This window comes from Elaeis guineensis, chromosome 6, assembly GCF_000442705.2.
Source record: "Elaeis guineensis isolate ETL-2024a chromosome 6, EG11, whole genome shotgun sequence".
Lineage (NCBI taxonomy): Eukaryota > Viridiplantae > Streptophyta > Magnoliopsida > Arecales > Arecaceae > Elaeis > Elaeis guineensis.
In genome coordinates this window covers 13,647,199-13,672,937 of record NC_025998.2, presented here as the reverse complement: position 1 = coordinate 13,672,937, position 25,739 = coordinate 13,647,199, and the positions used below count along the sequence as shown (strand labels likewise).

General features: G+C 34.6%; 2 protein-coding genes across 2 annotated transcripts; one reads left to right on the top strand and one right to left on the bottom strand.

Moving 5' to 3' along the window:
• The first annotated feature begins 1,534 nt into the window (after positions 1-1,534).
• Positions 1,535-9,866, top strand: LOC105047170 (uncharacterized). The gene is made up of 4 exons (XM_010925982.3): positions 1,535-2,268; positions 2,402-2,491; positions 3,757-3,824; positions 9,709-9,866. The coding sequence occupies exons 1-4, from the start codon at positions 1,597-1,599 to the stop codon at positions 9,842-9,844; spliced, it is 966 nt and encodes a 321-aa protein (XP_010924284.1). The 5' UTR covers positions 1,535-1,596; the 3' UTR covers positions 9,845-9,866.
• On the bottom strand, positions 9,842-21,758 carry LOC105047169 (sugar transporter ERD6-like 6). Its single transcript, XM_010925976.4, has 17 exons — positions 21,280-21,758; positions 21,102-21,191; positions 20,867-20,926; positions 20,700-20,765; positions 20,540-20,605; positions 20,349-20,424; positions 20,025-20,089; positions 19,858-19,950; positions 19,609-19,689; positions 19,427-19,511; positions 15,261-15,307; positions 15,060-15,122; positions 14,917-14,976; positions 14,651-14,716; positions 14,507-14,566; positions 10,414-10,528; positions 9,842-10,314 (listed from the first exon to the last, which is right to left on the bottom strand). Exons 1-17 carry the CDS (start codon positions 21,562-21,564, stop codon positions 10,202-10,204), a joined length of 1,491 nt encoding a protein of 496 aa, XP_010924278.1. The 5' UTR covers positions 21,565-21,758; the 3' UTR covers positions 9,842-10,201.
• Between the last annotated feature and the right edge of the window lie 3,981 nt (positions 21,759-25,739).

Genomic DNA, 25,739 nt, shown 5'->3' with positions numbered 1-25,739 from the left:
ATAGCATCACCCTGCCCAGAGCGACGAAGAATTAATATAGACGAATCTAATGTATAAAAAAATGTCTTCCAGAAATACTGGGAGTGGCTTGTTGTAATGGGGTGAGCGTGCAATGTTTCCGCATCGCAGCAATATATACCTCCGTTGCTTTTGGAGGCGTAGAGTGGCGCTTTATTCTGTGGAGGGCTGCCACCCTACCCAGACTTCGTTCACTTGGCCTAATACGAAGACGTTTTATTCTATTAGGAAAGGTGGATCATGTCCAAGATAGACTGAGGATGAAATGATCCTGGTATGTTATTATACATAAAAAAACAAAAAGGAATAGAGACTCATGCTCACCATTGATGCATTTTTATATGCCATAGCTTTGGCAAATCACTTATCTCTATTTTATTTTTAATGCAAAAGTGCTGGATCAGCGAGTTATTATAAACTTTTTTAAGGATCAATATTTCTAGGCAAATTTTTTATTGTTTCTATATCTCTACCTACAGAGCTGTCGTGTGATCAAGAGTCTTAGCTGGTGACACATGCTATTTTCGACTTGATGATGAAGCTTATCTCTAGGTCTGTTTGTTTGGGATATGTCAAATTATGAGTAATCTGATGATTAATGAGAATTATTTATTTGAAAAAAATAATTAAAAAAAAAAAATTTACTATATTTAGTTGGTACAAAAATTATTCTGAGAAACAATACTGTAAAAGATTACTATATGTGGTTGGAGATAATCTTATATAGGAATATAATAAAATTTACAAATATGCCCCTCAACATATAATAACTTTTTAATACTATTATAGTATTGTTATCTTCTATTAATTTTTATATAATGACTATAACCACATAATCCTTTATATAATACCATCTCTATCTTACATTTTACAAAAAAAATTATTAAATAAATTTAAAAAAATATAGATATATTCAATGATTACATATACAATTTTATTTGGAATATTTTTATGAAGTATGAATTATCACCACTCAAAAATTTATCAAATATCAATCCTCCATAATATTTATTTTACCTTCTCTCTTTTGATAAATAAATATGAGTTCAATCGATTTTTTTATTATTTTTATTTTTATTTTTCGTACCAAATATGATAAATTGATATATTTTTTTTTTTTTTCTGGTACGAGGTTAACCCCCTACCAACCGAATCCTAACGGACATTTTTGTTATTTATCATATCTCGATTTGGTAAGGCTTTTGCAGCCCGCACGGAAACAGTCCGATCCACGCAATAGTTTTTTCAGGTGGACGAAGCATTTCCCTCGCGTACGACAAAACATCTAGAATTTGGAAACTTGCCCGACGGATTTGTACCGAGCGTCACTTCTTGACAACCGATGGCACTCAAGAAAGGTGAAACGTACCCAAACCTCGGCCACACCAAGCGAACGAATTCACCGCCCCGCGTCTCCACCCACGCAAAGCTCCACCAGTTATTCGTTGCCGACGTTGATTTCGGTTGGCAGAAAAATTAATTGATCCAAGGCCACACCGAGTGTTATATAAACAGACTAAGCTCTCAACTATAGCCTTCGGGAAAGAAACACGGGAAAAAGAGAGAAACAAATTAAAGATGGTGAACTGGGTCGAAGCACAGAAGCATCTCTTCCACTTTCTTGCGAAGACGGCCGGCCTGCGACATCAGACCGTCGAGATCGAGCCTGGGACAGTCATGAGCTTCTGGGTACCAAAAGCAAAGCATGAGAAGAAGAAGAAGAATTCTAGTAATAAAGAAGTAGATGACGACACGAAGAAGAAGGGCGAGAAGGAGAAGCCGGCGGTAGTGCTGGTGCACGGCTTCGCGGCAGAGGGGATCGCAACATGGCTGTTGCAGGTGGGATCGCTGACCAGTCGGTATGCAGTCTACGTGCCGGACCTGCTCTTCTTCGGAGGGTCGGTGACAGCGTCGGCCGACCGCTCCCCGGGGTTCCAGGCTCGGTGTATCATCACAGGGCTGGGCCGGCTTGGGGTGGGAAGGTTCACCGCCGTTGGTTTCAGCTATGGAGGAATGGTGGCGTTCAAGATGGCCGAGGCGCGGCCCGAGCTACTGGATGCGCTCGTCGTGTCGGGCTCGGTCGTCGCCTTGACCGACGCGATCAGCAGGGAGGCACTCGACCGGCTCGGCTTCTCATCCTGGGCGGAGTTGCTCCTCCCGGAGACTCTGGAGGGCCTCAAGGCCCTCTTCTCGGTGGGCACCTACAAGAAGCTGTGGTTCCCGGACAGACTCTACAAGGACTGCCTTAAGGTATGTCTCGGTTGTCACGTTAATTGGTTCAATTTGGTTGTTGTCATGACTTGCGATGATGGTAACTACATGGAGAAGGGGAGGGGGCTTGGAGTCGTGGTTGAGTTAAAGGAGTGGTTTTGGTGGTGGGCAGGTGATGTTCGACAATAGGAAGGAGAAGAAAGAATTGCTGGAGGGGTTGGTGATCAGCAAGGAAGGTGCCAAGGTCCCAATCTTACCTCAGGTATGGGCAATTATGGGCGTATCTAATTTTTTAGATTAGACGTCTTGGTCCTGGTTTATTATATTCAGTGGCATGAGTCTTTTCGGTTACATGAATGCCACTTCTCTAGCATGCAAGCCTAGGTACGTCTATCTTTAATCTTTATACTGCGAGAGACTCAGCTTTGGACTATTCTTTGCTCCGGCTTAAAAGTAGGTTAGAAACAAGTTACAGCTAAATAATTAACTCATCCTTTAGACCTTCATGAAATGGTACATTGAGGTTACCGAGTAGATCAACCAATTAATGGAAATATGTCACACTAGCCATCTTGGCCACATGAAGATTGAGGTGGCCATAGTGACCCTGCCATGTTTTCTCAGGATGCTATAGTTACAAGAATAATACTTTTCTTTTCTCAAAAAAAGAGGAAAAAAAAAAAAAAAAAAGCTCATTCCAAAAGAAATTTGTAAGGCTATGTCCGTTGTTATATTTTAAGTGACTCGAGCTATTGATATACGCTGAACATATGATGCCTATCATTTTTCAGGTCTCAAGAAATTGAGATCTCTGGAATTTTATATGATCATTTTATTATTAATACCTCATCTGTGTAAATAACAAGTCTGGGAACAAGACTGGTTATGTATAAGAAGTAAAGTAATAACTGCTCGACACCAAATCATAAAATGCAAATCAAATAAAGAAACCAAATGTCAGTTATATATGCAAGTTGTTGCAAATAAAATAAGAACCTGTAGACTGTCCATTTGATTTTTTGAGGGAAAAAACGGGGCCAAAATTCCATTAAATTTTAGCACCATTAAAATCCGATTTAAATTGGCTTGACATGGAGGACAAAAATGCCAAAGCAGAGACATTGCCGACTAGTTTCATGTTGGATAAGATGCCTAGTTGTCCAGAGTAAACATATCGGCCCGGCTCCAAATTGCTATTTTTACAAAAATTAGATGTGATTAAAAGATTGTCCAAACTACAAGTACTTGATAGCCATTACCACTGAATGCTTTGGAACACCGTAGAAATAATAATGCCGCCCACGTTATTCATTCATATATTATGTGGACTGTATGATGCTGAAAGGCATATACGAAAACGAGGCAACAAAACTTCTACGATTCAAGTTATAAAAAATTTCTATAATTTGGACACATAGCAGCTTTTGATAGATTTTAAAAAAAATTTAAAAAAATAAAATCGATCACCATAAATATTAGATGTAGGCAACAAATCCTCTACGACTCACAACCTATTTTGGACTGCAGATGGTGCTTTTACTGTGGGGAGAGAACGACCGGATACTAAATATGAAGCTTGCAGAGGATATGAAGAAGTAAGTGCTATCCATCACCGTCCCGGCAACCATTATCTTTCCATTTCTATTCTTTCTCGCGTCCGTATTTCTTCTGTCCACCGTGTCAGACTTAAGGCTTAGTTTGCAAAGGAAATGGGAATTTTTGGGTTAGCATGCATTAGATACTGACACAATACTCTCTCAATTAAAAAAAAAATGATACAGCGAGATCATAGTAAAGCAGGATAAGTAGAAATTTTATTTGGCTAAAAGGTGTTATATCCTATAATAATTAGTTGAGCTGACATTGTTCTGTTTGGGTGTTACCAAAACTAAGAAAAGAAAATGATATTTTAGTGAAATAAAAAAATTATTCTTATAATTTTCTTTGCACGTGAACCATTTGACAATAAATAATGATATTAGATATATTAGATTAATGCATTGATGATATATAAAATATAACAAGATAGAATTTTATAATATATATAGTATAAATACAATTATAATAATAAATTAATATATTATTAACTAAAATTGTTATATTATTGTAATATATTAAGATAATGTATGATATTCTTATAATATAATAATATTCTTACTGTTGGGAATCAGTCCGGTCAAGATGCCGAGCAGGCTTATCTACTAGAAGGCTTGGACTGACAATTGCATAGATCGAAGGGGTCACCCGAAGATCGAAATGTGCCTCCAAAGATGAGGTGTGGTAGTTGTGGTGCTCGGCTTCATAGCTCATCTCGGTTGGTCATTTTTACCAACGAGTCTAATTCCTTTGCCAAGCTAACAAATTATCTCAGCCTCAAAACGTAGGGAGGCAAGTGATTTCGCTCAGAATAACTACAGCCGAGATAGCATATCGACCAATCAAAGTTCGCTATGAAGCCTACGACTAACCAATAAAATTCCACCACATGGTTGACCCGAAAGCACATTGGGAATTCAAATTCCCTCCCGCCCAGTTGGCACGTCAACCACGATCGTGAGTTATTTTTATAATCGCAAAGACAAGATGCGTAGAATACTAGAATGTGATGCATGGACGCAATGCCCATGCGAGACCTCCGGATGTGCGATTGGCTACCATGCATAAATTGCCGGCCCACACGTTCGAATTTCTCGGTGATGGATGTTGACCGTCGCAAAAATGAACCACTTTGGAAGGACCTTGTAGATACATGCTCTCAAGTACGAGCATCACTCTGTCACTCTCATAATATCTCTTTTTTTATTAAAAATTTGATTGACTTAACATTAGAGAATTTTTCATTGGACACTCTTTGTAAGAAGACATCTACGTTTTTGTTTTAGATAAAATCTGACCTTAGCATAAAGATCCGAGCATAGTCTCCTTTTTCCAGAATCGTCTTAGGAGAAGTCAATATTGGAGCCATCGCTACCCAAGCATAACACCAACGCACCTCATTCGTAGAAGTACATTGTGATCTCTAGTCGCCCTCTTCGATCTACTTAGCCATCAATTGAAACCCTGATCAATCTGTTCGACATTCTGATTGGATCAATTTTCAATGGCAACAAATATGATATAATAATATATAGTTCGGCTATTATTAAATATGTTATCTTACTCAAATGACAAGAGTTTAGGGGTATTTTTGAGTTCAAACAAAATTAGTTATTTGGGAATAGAAATCCCGTACCCAGGCACCAACGGAAGGATATACCATAGTTGAGATGACACACCCCATTTTTAACCCGTTTGGAAGATATCATGGAGGGAGCGCAACCCCCGTCCCGGTTTCACCCCGCTCCACTGTGATGTAAAACGATCAGGGCTAGCGGCACGAGGGAACGACTGCTTCTGTGGTGTCCCCCTCGTTCTGGATGAAAAGTGCTCTCCCTGGGAGGGGGTAAGGGCGCAAATGTGCCGAGCAGCTTGCGTGTTGCTCGGGCCCCTTTTGAATCTAGATTCGGTTTGATTTAATTTGATTATACCGGATTTGTATTGAGCTTGTGTAGCTCAAATATATTTTCGAGTCGAATTCTAACAGTAAAATACTGGACTTGAAGACTAATGAATATAATCAAGTGTACATGTTCTTAATCATATTATATCCTATCTATAATATATATTATTAATTTGATATTTAAATATAATAATTTTATATATTTTTAATTTAATATTTAAATTATAATATTTATTATTTTTTTAGTATGATCTATTTTAATTTTTATTATATTTTTTAATTATGACTAAGATCCAAATTTGAGCTCAATTATGATTCGATTAATATTCGAGTCGAGTTGACAGATATTGCTTTTTATTGATCGTCAAATTCAAGCTTGAATATTAAAGTTTAATTGATCTCGAATGAAGTTTCAAGTTCAAATATCTTAAATCAAAATGAGCTTGATACTCTAGCTATTCAACTCGACATAATCCAATTGCACCCCTATTTCAAGAGGAGAATCGGAGAATTCTGCTGGTTACTAGTTACCCTCTGTTTGCTCCGAATTGAAAATTTTTGATCTTGATGTTGGAATTTTATGTCCATTGTGATGCATTTGGTAGTGGTTTTGGGAGGATCTCTTGCTCTGCTTCCATATGCTATAGTTATTTGTATACTTTGGAGATTTTTTTTAGTTAATATATCAATCAGTTTTATATTGCTTTTGGAGTGGTCTCATAATCTGTTTATTCTTTTTTATTAAAACGCTTTCCTACTGCCATTTTTTTTCTCTTGTCTCTCTCTTTTCTCTTGTTCCTCTTCTTTTTTCTCCTCTCTCTCTCTCTCTAATTCTTTCTCTTCAAGTGAGGAGGTCAGTCACCTTAGAATCAAAAATAATTGATGAAGAATCTCCAGAAAAAGGAGGATTGAGGAGATCGAAATTGGCAAAAATACAAAAGATATTCAAAAATATCTAGTGAGGACAATGGTGTTTTAGTCATTTGAAACGATAAATTAATGGCATTGGTTGATAAGTCGAAGATGATTTTAGAATGATTTCAAAACTAGAAGGATCATTTTGAAAATTTTTAAAAATAAGAGGGTGAATGCCAGAATCACTCAAACTTAAAAGGATGAAAAGTAATTTTCTCTTTCCTTTTATATTAGGAAGGTGCACGAACTATTTTTCTAATTTAAATCTGAATTTTAGATATAATTCCAATGAATATACAATGATGTCGATGTTTTTGCTATGATGAATAAACACTAGTCAGCTTTTACTTTTTAAATGCCTTTCAACTTTATTTACCAAAAAAAGTGCCTTTCAACTTATTCACTTCATTCTTATACTTTCATGCTTCTAATTTTTCAAGCAGATATCCAAAATCTTCCAAATAGCAACCATGAGTAAATGCATATACATAACATTTTGCTATAGAATTAATATTCCTCCTTATAGATGTATTAACAAAAAGATTACCCATTAATGAGGTAATAGATAATACTTTAAATATTCTTAGATGTATATGTCAAAAATAATAACATAATAACAATTTCTAAGCCACTATATTAAGTTGCATGAAAAGTAACCCCTTAATTGAGACCAGTCTAACATCCTTGTTATATTTGTTTTTGTCTCTGTGTACTAGTAAAATACCATATGGATGTTATTGTCAAAAATAGCATTTTGCATACAACTACTACTCCTTGCTTTTATTTTCACCCTTGTTTTTTGAAGAAATAAATCTCTATTATAAAATACTTTAGAACTTGTTTGGTTTGTGGGAAATGGAGGGAGGAAGTGATAATTCTTAAAAAGTAAAAGAGAATCCTTTATTTGGTTGGAGTTTTAAAAAGAGAAAAAAAATAAAAAAAAAATTATAGAAAGTCACTTTCCACGTTCCATGGAAAGGCACTTCTCATATTTAGGACTCGTTTGATTTATGGGAAGAACTTTTCTTCCTAGAAAAATTACTGATATATTTGATTGGCATAAAAAATGATTATTGAAGAGTACTTGTGTTTGGTTAAGCATCTTTTTCTGAAAATACTATGTAGAATACTCATTATTTGCTTAATAAATATAAGATTATACATTTTGCTCCTAAACTTTATATAAAATATTAGTATATTTATATTAATATAAAAATAATATTAACATATTATAATATAACATTAGATCATAATAATTTATTATATTAATATAATATTAATATATATTATATTATGTTAATACAATATTAATATTTTAATATAATAAATTTATTAATATTTTAATAAATATAATATATATATAATATTATATTAACATAAATTTAATATTAATATATTAATATAAATATCATATTAATATTAATAAAAATATTATATTGATATAAATATTAAAATATAATAAATATCATAATATTAATATAATATTATATTTTATTATTCAGTATTTTATCCTAACCATCCATGATTTTTTATAAAATCTTAGTCATGGATTTTAAAAGATATTTTGGACAAAAAAAGGCACTACCACTTTCCATCCCATGGGAAGTGTCAAAAAATCTACCTCCTCTATAGATTTCCACTTCTTATGAAATAATTTTTTTTTTCATTCTCTCTTCTCTTAAAACTCAACAAATAAGAAGCTCTCTTCCATTTTCAAAAATTACCTCTTCCCCCCTTCACTTCTCGTGAACAAACGATCCTCAATAGAAAGTATAAACCCATGGAAAAGATGAATTTTAAAACTTTCATGAGATAGAAATTGGTTGTCCTTTTTTCTTTTTGAAAATACCCTTCTAATGTTGTCCTTATAAATACTAATAATATTTATTAGTACTAAACTAATATTTATATTAATATAATATAATATTCATATAAATATTATAATATTATAATATATTAATATTATTTTAATACTTATACTAATGTAATATTTTTATTAATATTAATATAATTTTTATATTGATATTATATTTATATTAATATAAAGATTATATTAGTTTTTATATAGAGATGGAAGTAATAAGATAGTCTTATATGTATTAAAGTATGATAGTATTTTATATATTTTTTCAAAAAATAGATGCTCAACAAATATAAATCATTCGATAATAATATTTTTTATGATCAAAAAAATATATTAAAACTATATTCCTGACATCATATTCCAGAAGTAACTTCTTTCAAAATAACTTTCTAAAAATATTCTTCATGCGAACCAAATTAGTCCTCAAAGATTTTACTGTTTCACCGTAGATATTGTACATTTCAGCCAAAAATATACCCCAACCCCAAATATTTTTTTTTTAAAAAAATTTCATAATTTATTGATCATTTTTTTTTTTAATACTTATACTAATGTAATATTTTATTAATATTAATATAATTTTTATATTGATATTATATTTATATTAATATAAAGATTATATTAGTTTTTATATAGAGATGGAAGTAATAAGATAGTCTTATATGTATTTAAAGTATGATAGTATTTTATATATTTTTTCAAAAAATAGATGCTCAACAAATATAAATCATTCGATAATAATATTTTTTATGATCAAAAAAATATATTAAAACTATATTCCGACATCATATTCCAAGAAGTAACTTCTTTCAAAATAACTTTCTAAAAAATATTCTTCATGCGAACCAAATTAGCCTCAAAGATTTTGCTGTTTCACCGTAGATATTGTACATTCAGCCAAAAAATCATACCCCAACCCCACCCCAAATATTTTTTTTTAAAAAAAATTCATACATCTTATCCTGCATCATCTTTTTTTCAGATTTTTTTTGAAAATAAAAATAAAAAATAAAAGCAATCCAACCAACCCGACAAGTGATAAAAGTTTACCAAAAGCTTTCTTTTATGTTCCCTCTTTGAATTATTTAACCGTTCATTCCTTTCAAACAAATTTGCAGCCACAATTTGGATGGCCTTCATTCTCAAGTTGCATCCTCTTTACCGCACTTCATATAGACAAAACTCTTTTCTTTTGATGCAGGCAACTGGGGGAGAAGGCCACGCTGCAAGGCATAAAGAAGGCTGGCCACCTTGTTCACCTGGAAAGGCCTCGTGTTTATAACCGCTGCCTCAAGCAATTCCTTGCCCAAGTCCATGACAAAGGCAACCAAGAGTGACCAAATTCATATATTTCATATTCCATTTCAAGATTGTGACCTCGCATTACATTTTATGTCTCATCATATGGAAATTGAATAAAATATGAAGAAATTTTAATGTCAATGTTTTCGGAAATTCCACTGCAAGCAAAGTTCACTCTAAAACCAATTCCGGAAGCTTTTTACATAAAATGACAAGGTCTATGACATGTGAATTGGAAAGCAAACTTGGCCCTGCCATCGGGCTCAACAGTCATGATGGAGCTTGAAAATGATACCTGTGCATACCGATCTCTGCCCCCAGAGATGAGCATGACCTGGATTCATCTCAAGATATCACGCAATCGAATGGTGGTATGTTGGCATCCACAGAATTCATCTGAAAGACCATTGAATTTCCTCAAGGCTTCTTCCCTTGGTCTCAGGTACCCATAGGATCACAAAAAGTACAGTGAAGGCACAAACGACCGCATAGATGGTAAAGGTCCCTGGTGAAGATGAATTAGAACTTATTAGATTGCTATGAACACAGCGGATACATGCTCAAACACACACATTCACACACACACACACACACAGAGACCAACCTCCACTGCTCCAACTTAAAAGCAAATTAGCAGTCATTGTAATTGCCCATGATGTCAACCAGTTGGCAAGTGTCGCAACACTACCAGCAAGGCCCTTGATGTTAACGGGAAGTATCTGCAATGACAAAATAGTAAGCGACGAGCATCTAAAATAAAATTTGCAGTTTCAATAAAATTTACAATGGCAAGCCAATTTACAACATATAACTTTGTCATTTGACAATTTTTTCGGCAACATTCTAAGACTAGGGTATGCTGGTCTGTCACTTGGGACCCAGATAGTTCTGGAAAAAGATTTTTATGGTTTTTTCATGAGTAGCTAGCAAAAGTAGTCCAAATAGTATAAAACAAGTTCAAATATAAGATCGTCTGCTTATACAACATTCACTTTCATTTTTTTACTGAAAACTTTATAGAACTTTTACTTTACACTTCTCCCTTTCTATTTTTCTAAATAGTTTAATTTTTAAGTTTTACGGTGTCATATGTCAGATAGTCCAGCTAACAAAATTGTCAGACTAAGCAGTAGCCAGTTTATTGCTTCATAACTAGGCCACACTAGAAAATTTTTTCTTTGCAATTATATAGCATTACATTTGTTTAAGTTATGAATGAGTAATAGAAACAGGTAACCGAACACTTCTTGGCTTCATAACATATAGTTAGCCTCTTCTGTTTTCTGCCTTACAAGGTCATCTTCGGACATAAAAGAGGCATCAAAACCCTAGCTGCAAAAGTTATTGTGCTAGCTTCAAGGACAGTACTAACAGGAGAAGGTAAGACCATGCACTTTGCCTGATGACAGAAAATTGAGCAATCTTGATAACAAATTGGCACTATATTTGAGTAGGAATGAAAGTCCGAGAGTTTCATAGAGTGGTAGGGCAAGTAAAGGTGAACCACTTGACTATAGAAATTTAAACCACACTAAGATTAAATCTAGATCGAACTACGACACTCGAAGTAACAATTCTATATCAAAACCTAGTTTGTGGTCAAAGAGTATGGAAGCATGGTGGATTAGGTTTCAATGAGGTTTATACAGGAAGAAATAAAATTGAAGTTAGCTTAAATTCCAGCACAGGTCTGAGCTTTGGTACAGAATGAACCAAAAAGTGGATAAGCAGGTTCTCTTTTTTCATAGATAGGTGTAGCCATGTAGGTATTACACAGGTTCTCTTTTAAATACAGGCCGTCCCATTGTTTCTATGAAATGGGACATCCTGTGTACAGACAGTTGGGCAGTGGATGTCCTGTCCCATCCTGGTCCATTTCCTGACTCGTCCAGTCCCAACATTTGGAGATATGGGATGCCCTAGGATCCTATCAGTATGTAATACCTTAGCTACAATTAAAACAGGAGAAAAAGATCAGAAATCAAAAATATAAATAAAAGTGTAATTAGACGAAATTTATCACCATTTACAAAAAGATTATGCATTTTATATTAAATAAGTTAATCGCCATGGAAGATGGTGACAGAAGCACTCAAAACAAATATTGAATTCAAGTGCAAATTACAAGAGACCTGATGGCCTAAGCACATGATTGATTTCTTGCAGCTTCATAATACAAAATACTAATTAAAGAACACCATTCTCCTAGGGAAGCAAGACTTTACACAACGAAGAAAGAAAAACCTTCTAAGGAGACAAGTGGCAACTCATGATGATTCAGATAAGAATCGAAAGAAAAAGAAATAACAAAAATCAAAGCTCCCTAAAGTCTTGCATGAAAAGACACTAATCACTGTATAACTCAATCATAGCGATCTTAAGACTCCTGAATCCAGCCAATTGCTATATAGAATCTCTAAACAATAATCCTAACAAACAAAGGAACAATCATGAAAGTGACCCACAGTCATTCTGACAAATAACAGAAATTAAACAACATATAACCGACTATTAACTTTAAAAAAACCATGCTATAATCAGTATACAGAAGCACAATATCATTAACCCACTCATCAACCTGTCACTTTAAAAAAGAAAGAAGAAAACTTTTCTAAATGATTCAATAATTGGTGTAACAAGTTGACACTCCCACAGATAAAAAAGAATTGATTTCTCATATTCGTTATCGTCAACCAGTTACCCGATACTCATTCTATGTAATATGTTCCATCTTGAGCACAATATTGTTTGCATTTGCTCCAAATCAGCCGGTCATTGCATCAATGCATTTTCCATCTTCAAACTTTGCAACAAAATATTATTCAGGACTGTGCTAGAGGATTTTTACATAAGCGAAGTGGTGAAGCTCATTAGCAATGGCATCATTTTTATCATACCTTGATAATAGGTTATTAACAATATCTTCCTCATCTCATTATTTACAAGATATCATAGTTTCCTAGCTTGGAAATTATATTCAATTTTCAAGATGAACAAGGGGGTGCAAAGTTCGTTGGGACTTTAGCTGCATAGGCAGTTCAAGCAATTGCTTGGTGTCAAACTGGAAGGAAAGTTCATGACGGTGCATGAAAAATAAGGAATTATATGAACCGAAGTTTTAAATCTCATGGAACGACGGTCCTGTCCCAACCATGAGATGGTACCCCATCCCGATGTCCTACGGGATGTCTCGTTGGGACCTGAATCCTTGATATGAACAGGTTTGACCAGAGTTTCAAAAGAAAATGAAGAAAACCGAAAGGGAAGAGAACTATAAAGTAAAGAAATAGAAAACAAATGAAAAACAAGAAAACATTAAACCAAGGGGGAGATGCGCGAAAAGTTAAACCAAGGGGGAAAAGAGCAACGAAAGAAGAAACTCAAAAAGAATAGAAACAAAAGTAATAAATAAGAGATGTACATGAGACATAAGAGGAATGAATCATACCAAGGTGAGTAGAAAGAGGGCAAAAAGAAGAGGGTATAGAAAACACATTAGAAAATCACAGGACAAATAGTTTCTTTTTTCACTCATATACAGGACAATAAGCATCCTTGCTAGGGTCCTGACAATTCAACAAATGATAGTTTAAACTTAAAATTTAATTAAACATAGGTGAGCATAAAATAAGCATATATGAGTTAATTCCGATCTAATTGATTTGGTGATATGTTCATAGTTTTTAATCCCAATGGGAGGGGCCATCATGTTCTTGTAAGAAAACAAGAAAACTAGAACTGGGGTGGGACTCTGAAACCATCCATATAGGGAAGAAGAAGAAAGAAGAAAGAAGAAAGAAAAGGGGGAAGAAAAGAAAGGAAGGAAGGAAAGAAGAAGAAAAAGAAAAGAAAAAAAGGAAGGACTAAGAAGAAAAGGAAAGAAAAGAAGGAAGAAAGTAGTAGGCGGGAAAGAAGACAAAAGGAAGAAAAGGTACGAAGGAAGAAGAAAAAGAAAGGAAGAAAAGAAGGAAGAAAGGAAAGAAAGAAGAAAAAGTAACAAATAAAGATAGATAGAAATAAAGGAAAGAAGTGGAGAGTGATGGAAGGTATCTCTACAATGCTCAACTGGACGGTCAAAGGAATGGGGTGGGACAATGGGTGCTCAATTTCATGGAGAAATCGAGACGCCCCCATCCTATGAGATTTAAACCATTGAATAATTAAGTTATATATCTTATAATATGAGAAATTGTTTAATACTGTATAACAACTAATGAATTTAAGAAAATCACACAGCTTTTGGTGGGCGCTTAACTGACCAGACACCTAAATATTTGACAAGTTGCATAGCCTAGCAAAGCCCTAGGTAGGCCTTGCCTATGCAACTCTGACGACGGTTAAGTGTTCACTACTCGAGTTCCAAAATGCTGACACGTGCTCATCCCCTATTGGTACAAAAGCAATAAGCCGTAAAATGATCAAATTGCGAGGGTAAATTATCACACTTGGACTTTGTGCAGGTGAATTATGTTCTTAACAATTAAATGGCATCACGTTTGGAGGACAAATGGATGGAAAGCTACAATGCATTCCTTGTTTCTAGAAGTTAAAAACAAAAATAGGAAAGGGTATCATTATCATGATTCTGTTTGGGTTATTATTTTATAAATAGATGATAATTTATGAGATAGATCAAATGATTCATAGTTAACTTTAATTTCGCATGATAGACTACCAAGAAGGATGAGTTTACATACCTCAGACATTATGATCCATGGAATGGCTCCCAATCCAAGAGAGAAAGAAATGACATAAGCCTGAAGGAACATAAATGGCTTAAATGACCAAAGAGAACATTACTTGTAGAGATTATGGAAGCAGATTGATATATAAAAGCATACCACAAGTCCAACCAATGAAAGCACACTCAACGTAAAATAAAAATCAGAATCTTCAGAAATAGCACCCTGCTTTAAATAGAACATAGAAAACATGAGAACAGAATTCCATATTTGTTTTTAAAAAAGGACCTAATATGTGGTTATAAAGTATATTTATGACCTAAAAAATAGATGATGACCAGTATTAGCCAATAAATTTACACAACATATATACAGCAGAAATGAATGCGCATATAATCTGCAAAACAGCACACTACCCTGCTTACCTTCAGATAAAATGCGACAGAAACAATGATAAGACTGATTGTCATTCCGGCTGTGGAAATCTGCACCCAGGAAAACAATTTTTCATAAATTGTTAGAGTAATCAACCTGCATGAAGAAGAAAAGGATTGTTGCATAAACTCACTATAAGTAAAAGACGTCGCCCAGCTTTATCAAGCAACCAAGTGGTAACTCCAGTGGCGACAACCTGAACATCATTCAGCACTAGTAAGTGCTAAATAATAAATCAAATATACATGCACTAAACAAAATCATAAATTATATTTTTTTGACAACATCATGAACTATATGTTATGTTTCTGAACCAAGAAAACATGATTGTTACCTGAATAGCCCCAAGACCACATGTTGCTAAGTTACTATCTGTGAGCCCTGTTCAAGACAGAATGAAAGATTGGAAACTTGAGAACTTATTATATCTTTCAATAACGGATAAGGCACAATATTTTTTTCCTATTTGTGCTGAAGGGACAAAAAATTCCATATATGCAGGAGCATAATAAACTCATGCAAGGTGAGTAACAAAAAGCCCACATCTCCACATAATAAAAAGTATAAGTACAAACCATCAAAATACGTATGTCAAGATTCAAGTTAGGAAATGTCGTCAGGGCTGATTCAAAATTCAAGCTTTGGCTTTACAGTTCTATTATAACACGACCAAATATGAAGGAATAGAAGCATATTATCTACAAAGGCAAATTTATAGCAAACAAATTAATGTTTTGAACAATGAATAGTTATAACTGATGCCCATGCCCTACTGCAGCTCTAGTCATCTAGCTTACAGAACATTCTGCATTCTTGTTTAGTGCACTTGTTCCATTGAGTAGCAGCTGTGAATAAGTACCCAGTGATGACACAAGGCCAGTTATCAGACTTGCGGGTTAAGTAATCTGCTACAGAATAGAACATAACAACCAATGGCCTTTTTTTTGTTATTGCATGAGACAGAAATGGAACACATGTCATCTGAGTTGCATATGAGAGTCAAAATGGAGCTCAGAGGTGGACCACAAGAAAAGGGAGCTCAGGACAGTTGTCAGGCGCATCCATACAAGTTTGCATTACATTGACCAAGCAAACCCAAATTGCACACTTCAGCAGTTACTTGTCTTGAGTCCATAATGGCTTGCTTTGGCAAAATTTATTTTGGTTTGTCTGGGATTTAGATAAAAATTGAGTGGCTCATTTATATATGTGTTTGTCTATACAAGTGTCTAATAATTATGAAAAATATTTGCAAATTTGATCTTAGAAGCAATTTGACCATACGAAAGAGTTGCTTTTACACAAATTACGATTATCAGGAAATAGTCTCAGGACCACAGAGAAAATATAGCAAGTAGCACTATATAAGAAAGATGAGCTTCAAAGACATGCTAGCACTAATCAAATGACATTACAAGCCTATACTCAGCCAAACATCACGAATGGCTAATGACATGTACTGTACAGCAGAGAGTTGAAAGGAGGTTTAAAGTTGCAACTGAAAAAGGAAGTGAGGCAGGGACAGCCCAGATCCACCTGCTGCTGCACAATGCTTGGAAGCGTTGAGAGGATGTTCTTTCCTGGACATCTGGCATGTTTTTAAGGAGGCGAACAGTGCAGTGGATCAAAGTTGCTTCTTTTATTGCTGAGCACTCTGGTGAGGTTTTGTGGACTAACACCCACAGTGCCCTGTATCTTTTCGTGATATGTTGTTTCCTGATTTTTGTGGCTATATCCTTACTAGACTTGTATGATTAACCCGCCTTATCAAAGAAAAAAGAGGAAGTGAGAAGTAGAGGGTGCCAACTGGCTGGGTTGGTGAAAGCTCTTGGTGTCGATACAAGAGACCTAGGTTCAATTTCTGCCTGTCAGCATTATTTGATGGGGTTGTCACCCCGGGGGTTGTCACCCCTCCTTTCTTGAAAAAAGAAAATTCAAATGGAAGGATGACCCATCAAATAGTTGTCCTACAAATCAAATATTTAGAATTACTAGCAATTGGTTGGGATCTGGGCAAAACTTAAGCTATTTGGCAGGCTATCGGGTTTGCACTAGTCATATTTTCAAATTGCAAGGTCAAAAGTTAGTTGCCCAGCACTTGATGAAATAGAGCAAGGCCTAAAACATATCAATTTGAGTGATACAACTGTTCAAGCATTCTTTTCAGCATTTTAAATACCAATATCAAATCCTGTACCCTTTTTCATTAGAACAGTACAGTACCAGTACCAATGGTATAAACCAAAACTAACATATTTCAAAAAATTGAAAAAGCATTGGTGTTAAACAGTACAGCCTATATAATATTGCTGGTAAGCAGGGTAGGGACTGGTACAACCGGTGCACACCAGTACAGCTATTTCAGTGTCTTGGCACTCATACCGGTGCCGATTTTGCACTGGAACAATACAATACCGGTCACACCATCCTGTTTCAAGAGCTCTTGAGACCACGATTTTATTCATCGGATCAAAACATGGCAGCATGCACAGAAAGAAGTTTAGAAGAAAGCAAACTTTTGCAAAAGCAATAAGTCACAGGAAACATACTGATTCAGTCATCGATAGTGGAAATATGATAGTTTTTTGTATCAACTATTGGAAACCATGATTTTATTCATCAGAACAAAACATGGCAGTGTGCACCAAATATGATAGACCAAGACAATCAAACCCAACTAATCAACTTGTTTAGGGCACAATGACGAAAACATGGTTTGAAGTTGGAACAAGATGTCTACTAAGTCATGTTATGGAAATATCAAGTGGACAAGTTTGGTCACTCTTTCCAGCTACTGCAACTCATATCCTCTTAGACAAACCTTGGCTCTAAGAGATGTTTCCATAAGAGCATAGTTATAAGATTTCAAATAGGCAAATTCAAGAAATAGTTACGTGTTAATAATGATATGCTGCTTATTCTCCATATGGTGTTTATTGGATACATGGGAAAACTAGGTTGCAATGAGATGATGGACACAATGCAAGATTTTTTTTCCCCCAAAGAGAAGGTAAGAGGACTGATCAATAATTTTTTGGAGTGTGAGAAGTTGGAAAGGGCACTTGATAATTGAAAAGCGAACTTGAAGAGTTTAAGGAAATAGTTTTTCAGGTAAAAAGGACCTGAGTACTGAATCCATCTACGTTTCTTTGTCCTTTTCTAAGGAAACCTACATGGCAGTTAAGTACCACCAAAAGTGCTGTAACAATTCCTTGGAGGTGACTCTCCTGTTTGTTTTCTAGGAGAGGGCTAAGGGGATAGGAACTTCGACATCAACCAGCTTGCTTAGAAGAAATTTATGGTCACAAGAAGAGACCAAATGGATAAAATAGTTATCAAAGCAAGTTGATTTTCCCTTGGTCACAAGAAGGCAATTCTCTTCACACAATCAAGCCCCTCCATCAGAATTAAATCCCCTTGAAGATCTAAGGATAAATGCAAGAATTTCAAGTTGACAGGATAGAATGAAGAAATTGAAAGGTATGCTTTAACTTTTGGTGTAAAGGGCCTCGGAGATTTTTGTTCAGCACAGTACTTGTGATCATTTTGATGCAAGGATGAAATCAGAAAACTAGTTATCAGACTGTAGAATGTCATGTTGGTACCAAATTTAAGTGGTGTGGACCAAGGTTTGCTGTCTCAATATTGGGCCCTATGCTGGTGCCAACCTGTTAAAATGTTGGCATAAGATAGGTTCAATGTACTGAATATCAGTACACCCTCATACTGCATACCTATACCAAATCAGTAAGGTACGGTATGTCCTATACCATCTGGCTCGGTATGGTACGACAAACCTTGGTGTAGACCTTTGATTCAAATAATCTAGAGATTAAGTAATACAACCAATTCATTGGGGAAAATATCCTACGAGAGCCTTCTCTTAATAGAAAAGAAAGGTAAATAGGAGTGCAGGTCTAGAAAAGACATGCTTTTTAGCATTTTCCTACAACAAAAGTAGCCCATGAGAGCACCACATAGGATGGTTGATCACCAAACACTTCATGATAGGTTTCTTATTTTCAACCAATGTTATGTTCTTTCTCTATTGAGGAGAAAACTTAAGGAGTCTAACTCCAACTAGAGAAGTTTGGAGATGGTATTTAGAGTTTAAAAGGAGAGATTATCATGGGTATGTTTTCAAAGTTCATAAGAAATATAACCATGTTTTCTTGCATAATGCTTTCTGGTTTGATCCTGTTCCTCAGGCTGATTAGCGATGCAATTTAATGCTACGATCTCATTGATCTGAAAGAGGCTAAAGAATAAAAAGAGTCTTTGACAAAAAAGAAAAAAAAAATAATGGTGATTCCATTTAGAACTTCAAATCCATGAGTCAGTCCAAGTAGAAGACAAAACTGAATTATGATGAGCCTTGTTGCAATAGCTCCATGCTTCCAGAAGACTTATAAATTTGAGTGAACAGTATTCCATGATGTAAGGTATGAAGTCATGTCAAATTTTTAAGGCATGTCAAAAATTTAAATGTTTTGGACATACCAGCAGCTTTAAAAATACTGCCAGCATAAAATAAGATGCCATTGATTCCACTTAGCTGCTGTAATACAAGTAGACCAATTCCTATCTGCAGAATTACAAGATGTAAGAATTCCTCATTGGAAAAAAGTGTTGCTACTAAAAGAAAAATGAATTAAACCAGAAGTGAAAGCATGCAAAATGACCAAGAGAGGAAGTTTATATCTTCTTTGTTTAAGATCTGAAAACCGGATCGTAGTCCTTCTGTTGGCTGATGCTACTGATCTCTGCACAAAGTAAGTTGAATTTTAATATTCTAGAAGCCAACCTATACCTGGACTGAATGCTCATAGCTTTTCACTTGATTCATATGTACACACCACCTTGGAGAGAAGCTCCAATGAATGAATAAGTAATTGTGGTGGTTACTGGATGGATGGAGCTCAAAGCAATACCTTGATTTCATTCACTTCTACAGTAATGTCAGTATCAAATCCCCTCAATACTTGAAGGGAAGCTTCGAAATCTTCCGTCATGCCCATTTTTGCCTGGATTTAGGAAGATTAGTTATATAAAGAAGCTTTCATTTTTGTTGAGTTGGCAATTACCTCATGAATCTTACCAGCCACCTTGGAGATTCTGGGATAAAGAACAGACCAGGTATCAGGATTGTGCATGGTAAAATTCCTGCAAGTCATGATGAGGTCAAAAATCAATTAATTGGTAGGTTTGGTGATCATACATGATTCTTAGAGAAAAATATGAATCAAATTGCAAATTGATTTTCATTCATCTAAGACAACACAGACATCCACATGAGAACACTGTTTCAAGGGCACCACAATAACAAAGGCAACTGTGCATGATTGAATTATAACTTTTGTTTCTGATGAATTCTCTATGAAAAGAAGAAAAGATACAAGGCACACGAACAGCGAGACATTACCTATCACTGCAAGCAACCTCCACTGAACAAACATACCCAACAGATAAGCAAACAAAATACCAATTGTTACAGAGAGCTGCAAACAAGGTGGAAATCATCAAGATGATGCAAATCTAACTTTTACCACAAAATATCAATATCTAAGGACAACCATATCAAAAGAACAGGAAATTTGCAAAGCAAAAACTAACCTGATTCACAGAGCCAAGACCACCTCTCATATTCTGAGGAGCTATCTCTGCTATATATACAGGCACCTGAAAGCATATATCAGAGCATAGATCAAGTGAACCAATTGACATGTATATTTAATAAGTTCAATAAATTTTAGGTTGAAGAATTGTAACAGACCGTATAGGATATCACGCCAACTCCGAATCCTTCTAGCAAACGACCCATGTACAAAAATGATGAATCCTGCATGGACAAGAGGCAAATACATCCATTCTCAGAACAGCCCATTAATATTATGAATTAGGGGTAAAATAGAAAAGCGATGAACAAAATCAATCACCCACTTTGGCAAAGGATATGGCGAGCCAGCCAATGATATTAGGAATAGAAGCAATCATCAAGGACTGCAAAAAAAAAAAACCACCATTATTCAGTGAGCGCCGAAAAAATTAGATTTTGATGGTCCCGAAAGGGTGTAAAGAAGAAAAGATCAAAAACTTTAATCCCGTAGGAACCAAAAGATGAGGTTTTAAATGTCCAGAAAGAAGGTCAAAAACAAAAAGATCAAAGCTTTCTAACCCCCTTCCGCCCAATATACTCCGCAATCTGTCCGCTGGCTATTGCTCCCACCATGGCGCCCACGTTCGAAAGCGACCCAAAGATCGAAAACTAGCACAACCCAAAACCAATCAAATCCTGTAAAAAACCTCGATCCAGAGTAGAAGGAAGAAAGGAAAGGAAGGGTTGGTAGGCTGACCTCGGAGAGGGAAAGGCTCAGGTCGTTGATGATGTCGTCCTGGGTAGGGGAGGAGTATCCCCCGGTGAAGCCGAACTGGATGGGCCCGAGGGCGACGATGAGGGTACAAAGCACGACGGAGACGGAGGAATCGCGGATGACCGAGGCCGAGGAGCCGAGCTTATCCATCAAGCTCGACTGCCTCGATCCCATCCCCATCCGGTACCAGCTACCCGTGTGGAGGAAGGGCTTCTTGAGGTCCCCCCTCCCCTCCTCCCCACCGCTCTCTTCCCCTCTAAAACTCATGCTATCTCTCTCCCTCCTCTCCTCCGCCTCCTCCTTATCGCTCTCTTCTTCTCCCCCTCCTGGCCACTTTTTTCCTTCTCTCTCTCTTGTTCTCGCTTTCGCCCTTCGCCCTCGATTCGATCGCGAGGAGGCGAGAGGTGGTGACCAAGACGAGGGATGAGGAGACCCGGAGGAAAGAAAGTAACGGAGCTGGGTGGGGCCCGCGGGGGAGATGCGTGGAGTACATGGATGGCCCCGGTCTTTTTAATACTACGCGGCCCAATCATGCTAGCAACATGTCACGTGACACGTGGCATCAGAAGACCTCGTGTGCTGGCAGTGTCGGGGCCCGAGATATCAGAAATTATTGCCTGGACCGGTAGAAGCCCAGGTAGAAGGACGTGGGAAAGTGCTGACCGGTAGGCGTGGATACACGAAAGCTGCTCCGATTGGGGACTCGCCAGCCGGATTCTGGTGTCCTTCTTTGTCTGGTCTCCTAACAAGATTTGCTGCATTGTGATTTATGAGCAGGAGTTGAGCCTAGAGATTTTGATGGATTGCGTGAATCTATTTGGTTGAAAATAATTTGATATAAAAAAATAAATTTTATATTAATTATCATATTTGATATCAAAAGTAAATGAGTGCGGTGATAAAATAAATAATGAATTTTATTTCTTTCTTTTTAAGAGAGAAATTAAAGCACATATCATCAAGAGATGGTATCTATTTTTACGTTGGATTATTAGGAGGAGGTAATATAAAACATGAGATAAATAAATCAAATAATGACTAAGATAGAGCTGAGTAGGAGTTGAGCCCAAAGATTTGATGCATTGCATGAACATATTTGGTTGAAAGTAATTTGGCATAAAAAAATAAATTCTATAAGAGAGATGATAAAATAAATGATAAGTTTTATGTCTTTCTTTTTAAGAGAGAAGTTAAAATAAATATCATCAAGAGATGGTACCTAATTTTTCATTGGATTATCAAGAGAAGCTAATATGAAAATATGAGATAAGTAAATCAAATAATGACTAACGCAGAGTGATTAGGGGTTGAGTCCAAAGATTTTGATGGATTCTATGAACCTGTTTGGTTGGAGGTTATTTGGTATGAAAAAATAAATCCTATATTGATTATCATGTTTGGCATCAAAAATAAATGAGAGATTGATAAAATAAATGATGAGTTCTATATCTCTCTTTTTAAGAGAGAATGTAAAGTAAATATCATCAAGAGATGGTATCTATTTTTCCACTGGATTATCAATAGTAGGTATATAATATAAAAATATGAGATAAATAAATCAAATAATGACTAAGGTGGAGCTGAGTAGGAATTGAGCCCAAAGATTTTGATGGATTGTATGAACCTATTTGGTTGGAGATAATTTGGCATGAAAAAATAAATTCTATATTGATTATCATATTTGGTACCAAAAATAAATAAGAGAGATAATAAAATCAATAATAAATTTTACGTCTTTCTTTTTAAGAGAGAAGCTAAAATAAATACCATCAAGAGATGGTATCTATTTTCCCACTGAATTATCAAAAGGAGGCAACATGAAAATATCATTTCTTAACAAAAATACCCATACTTCTATTATACTAATATTACATTAATTATATATAATTAATATTAATATATTAATATATTTCTAAATATATTAATATATTAATTAATAAAATTTATAGATAATAATATATTTGATATATTGATATATCGATTAAAACTTTAATTATTAATAAATGATTAACAAACATTTATTGATTATGAATAAATCTAATATTTACTAATAATTAATATATTTATTTTTTATATACTAAAATATAGTATAATTTATTTATAATACAAATATATTTCAATGTTCGAAATAGCCAATTTATATAAGTGGATCAAAATGGTGGACTATAAAAAAATATTATTATTTAAATATATATTCAAAGATATTATTGAAAATTTGATAATATTTTCATATAAGATTATCTCTAACTAAATATGATAATCTTTTTTTCGATACTATTTCTAGAGTAACTTTTTCACCGACTATAGTAAAAATTTAAGGCTTTTAGATTAGGAGTTGGAACTTAAAATGAAAATGAGAATTGATGATTATCATTTTAACTGTTTGGTTGGAGAGAGCCTCATTCCAATTTTAATTTTAAAATAGAATAAGAGTGAATCTAGTCCCTATAAAATTCAATCCTAAATTTTTTTTTAGAATTCAAATCTTTATTTCGATTCTGATTCCAATTTCTATTCTAATCACGAACCAAACATTTCGAAAGATATAGGCATTTCGATTTTTATTCCAATACATTCCGATTTTAATTCTGATTATGAATTAAATATTTTTTATAAAATAAATAATTTATAAAAATCATTAAATTATCTCATAATTTAGTATGCTTTTTTTTTTTTTTTTTTTTTTTTGAAAAGCGTAACATGATGTACCCCAATCAAACGAACCTAAGTGGAATTTGTAGGCTTCACCAACCAGTCACGGATGGGTGTTTGATGCGGCACCATTTAGCTACCACTCTTTCCTATCCTTTCCATATTAAATAAACTTGATAAGATCCCTAAAACATTCTGCAGCTTGATTTCCACATGGAGAAAGTAATTGCATTGGTTGCGGCAGTGGTAACCATCTTGTTGCCCTCTCTTGATTAGTTAATGCCCACGAGCTAATTTAAAATGGAACGTTCCATGAACTGATCTGTTCGTATTTATAAATTAAGAGGTTCTTTGAATTCTTAAGATAACGTAAAAACCGTCATCGTTTTTTTTTAATATTATTTTTTCTCTTTGCAATATGTCTTACTTAACACGGCACGTGGAACTCGCTCAAGAGATTCGCATGCCAGCTCATGAGCTCATGTCACGTTCGAAAAGAGACAAGCATGCTTTGCTGTTTCGAAGGCCAGGTGTACATGTAGTATCATGTTGGCCGGAAAACTTGATTGAGACATCTCCGGATATGATGAAATATTGTCCGCGAGTCGGGCTGGGGAGAGCTGTGCATCCGACCAAGATCCTTTTCTTTGCTTTTTATTTTTAAAATTAGAATTTAAATTTGATCCGTCGCCTTTTTGACGGCTGCTATTGTGCCTCTTAACCGTTGATGAGCGTTAATGTGTAACAGCTAGCATTCAATATTTTAATTTGTTGAGTTTCTTCAAGGTAATAAGTAAAGTAATTGGCCGAATTTGTTACACGTGAACAATAGTCGCTCGGGTACGGTCTTTATTATAAAAAAGACAGATTCGTTCACGTTCGATAGTATAAAAATCTGTCAGTTTTCCAGGAAACGGCAACATGAAGCGATGTAATTAGTGAAGTCTTTTATTTTGCTAAGCATTCGTTTGATTGAGATATAACAGATTATGAAATAATTTGACAGTTTATGAAAATTATTTATCTATAAATAATTATAAAAAAATAATTTTTATTATATTTGATTGATAAAAAAATTATTTCAAAAAATAATATTAGAAAAAAATTATCATATTTCTATATAGGAGTGTGATTAAATTTATAAATATCTCATTAATATAAAATAATTTTTTAATACCATGATAGCATTATCACCTTCTATTAGTTTTTATATAATGCCTATAATCATATAGCACTTTGCATAATATCATTTATATTTTAATTTATTTATGAAAAATTTTTATCAAATAAATTTGGGAAGACATTAAAGTAAATTTAATGATTATATATATACTTTATTTTCTGAACTTTATCTTTTTAGATATTTTTATTATTATCAATATTTTATTATTGAAGATATTTTTTATCAATATAGATTACCATCACTTACAAATTTATCAAATACCAATCTTCCATAATATTATTTTATCTTTTCTCTCTGAAAAATAAATATGGGACCATCAATTCTTTTACTATTTTTTTTAATTTTTAACATCAAATATAATAATTTGATAAAAAATTTATTTTTCCATATCAACTCCAACTAAATAGATCCAAAGAATAATTGATAAAGCCTTTATGGGTTGCATTGCCACTAAGCTCGGGTGATACAGTCGACCTTGAACCGAAGAAGTGCACTTGGATATTGGAGAAAAAAGAGCTTGTGAAATGAAGTTCTCTTATCGGAGATTATCTGATGAGGGACCCTTTGTCGAAGAAAAAGAACAGTTGAAAGAATTAAAAGCATGAGA